Source organism: Microcebus murinus, chromosome 19 (assembly GCF_040939455.1).
Source record: "Microcebus murinus isolate Inina chromosome 19, M.murinus_Inina_mat1.0, whole genome shotgun sequence".
Classification (NCBI taxonomy): Eukaryota; Metazoa; Chordata; class Mammalia; order Primates; family Cheirogaleidae; genus Microcebus; species Microcebus murinus.
The window spans coordinates 25513617-25515390 of record NC_134122.1 but is presented as its reverse complement, the minus strand read 5'-3'; the positions used below and the strand labels follow the sequence as shown (position 1 = coordinate 25515390).

Sequence of the window (1774 nt, the reverse complement as noted above, 5' to 3'; positions counted from 1 at the left end):
AGTACTCATTCACATGAGAGAGTTCATACATGTAGTAAAAAGACAAATACAGGATTCCGTGGTCACTTTTTTTGGTTGATTTGGTTAATTGCATAAAATAAAGGATAAATACTCACACACATGATCTGTTTAATAAAACTCCTAGGTACATCAGAATGCAAAATATAAAATGTCCTAAAGTAGATTCTGATCACCAAGTTCATAAGATTGAAGTTACGCCTGTGTCAGCTTGGTTCCTTCCACTTCTTCAGTACTGCTAGGTAGAGCTCTTTACTACTAGAGCTTGGACCTTTGACCTAATGGAAAGGAAACCTCAGAAAGGCAAGGCATTCTGATAAGTGCTCCTTCAGCCTTGACTTGGGACATTTTATTTTTAATTTAAAAGAACAACTGGTCTCAGTCAGCCTTAGGAAGGGAAACATCCCTCTGGTGAAAATATCTGGGGAGGGAAGGAGGGGGGGCTTTAAATACCTAGCTACCTCTTCACACATTTAAATTAGATTGACTTCAGCTGTTCTTAGAAAGGATTCCGTGTAGTCATCCAGAGCAGTCCACTCAAGGTTTGGTTCTCTTTTACATAGCTGCATTCGGAGATACTCTACGTGAGGCACGTTTAGAAAAAGAGAAACACTTATACCTGGAATTTATATTCTTCCAAGCAATCTTTCAGTCTTGTTGGTAAAGGCAATCCCCAAATGGCGCCGGTACATTTGTTAATGGTGAGTCCACAGAGATGCTGCAGAGGTGGCGCTGACGCGTAGAGCGGTTTGGTCAGGTAAAGGTGAACAGTGCCATGGGGGTGGCGGGCTTCTGGGCCCGTCCGCTTATCCTTGCACATCTGAACATAGCAGTCGATCAGATGAACCACACTGTCAAATTGTTTAAGCTTGGACTTGACACCTATGGTAGAGTCCAATCTGAATTTCCCATCTTGGTATTCAATTCGCAGATTAGTTGGTCCAGCTGATGTTTTAACAGATATTGTTAGTAGGTAGTTTGAGTGCGAGCTAGCTCTAATCAAGAAAGTTCCTTCTGGTGCCTCTTTTAATTTCTCTTTGGCTTCATTAACAGTCATACTTCCCCAGTACCATCCTGTTTGCCCGAGCCCCCGCAGGGCCTTGGGCAGGCACGCGCCTCGGGGGAGGGCTCCTCTGCTGACCCCGCGGCCCCCCACTGGCCTGCATCCCGGAGGACTCACGGCACCGCAGGGTCGTGGGAGAAGGGCCACTGCGGCAAAGACAGGTGGCGGCCCGAGCGGGGGTCACAGAAGGACTCCCGTCCTTCCTGGAAGTCAGTGGGAACCCCAAAATGAGTCCCTGCGGGGTGCCCGAAATGCTGGCAGAGGGGGAAGGGATGGGGAGCTGCCGGTTCTTCCTCCCCAGGTCCTGGCAGACGGATAGCAAAGTCCCTCGCAGACGTGGTCACCCAGAGATCGCCCGCCGCGGGCGCTGGGGTCCCGAGGCCGCGCCCGTCCGGGCCCACGCAGCGCCGGCGGCTGCGGGCGAGAGGGCTCCTGCTTCTCGGGCTGCCCAAGGCCCGCGAGCCGCGGCAGAGGCCACTTCGCTGTGTCTTTGGCCCAGAGAATGCAGATGTAGACGGACCTTTCTTCAGCTCGATGACCTCAGGCCTTCACGGTCCCCAGAGCTGTGGTGAAGGAGGGCGCGATCTCGCCCCCACTCCCAGAGGTCGGGATCGCAAGCCGGGATCTGGAGAGATAAACAGCCTCCCAAAGATGGCGACTCCCAGGGGAGGCCCCTTCCTCCCCGAGTCGGCC

General features: G+C 52.2%; 1 protein-coding gene across 1 annotated transcript; it reads right to left on the bottom strand.

The window, feature by feature from the left end:
- Positions 1-225: 225 nt before the first annotated feature.
- LOC105868495 (suppressor of cytokine signaling 2-like) lies at positions 226-1130 on the bottom strand. Its single transcript, XM_012759481.3, has one exon. It carries the CDS (start codon positions 1073-1075, stop codon positions 632-634), a length of 444 nt encoding a protein of 147 aa, XP_012614935.2. The 5' UTR covers positions 1076-1130; the 3' UTR covers positions 226-631.
- Positions 1131-1774: the final 644 nt, after the last annotated feature.

What these genes read in the sequence shown, in the direction of transcription:
- LOC105868495 (XM_012759481.3), bottom strand. Translation starts at nt 1,075, where the DNA reads ATGACTGTTAATGAAGCCAAAGAGAAATTAAAAGAGGCACCAGAAGGA.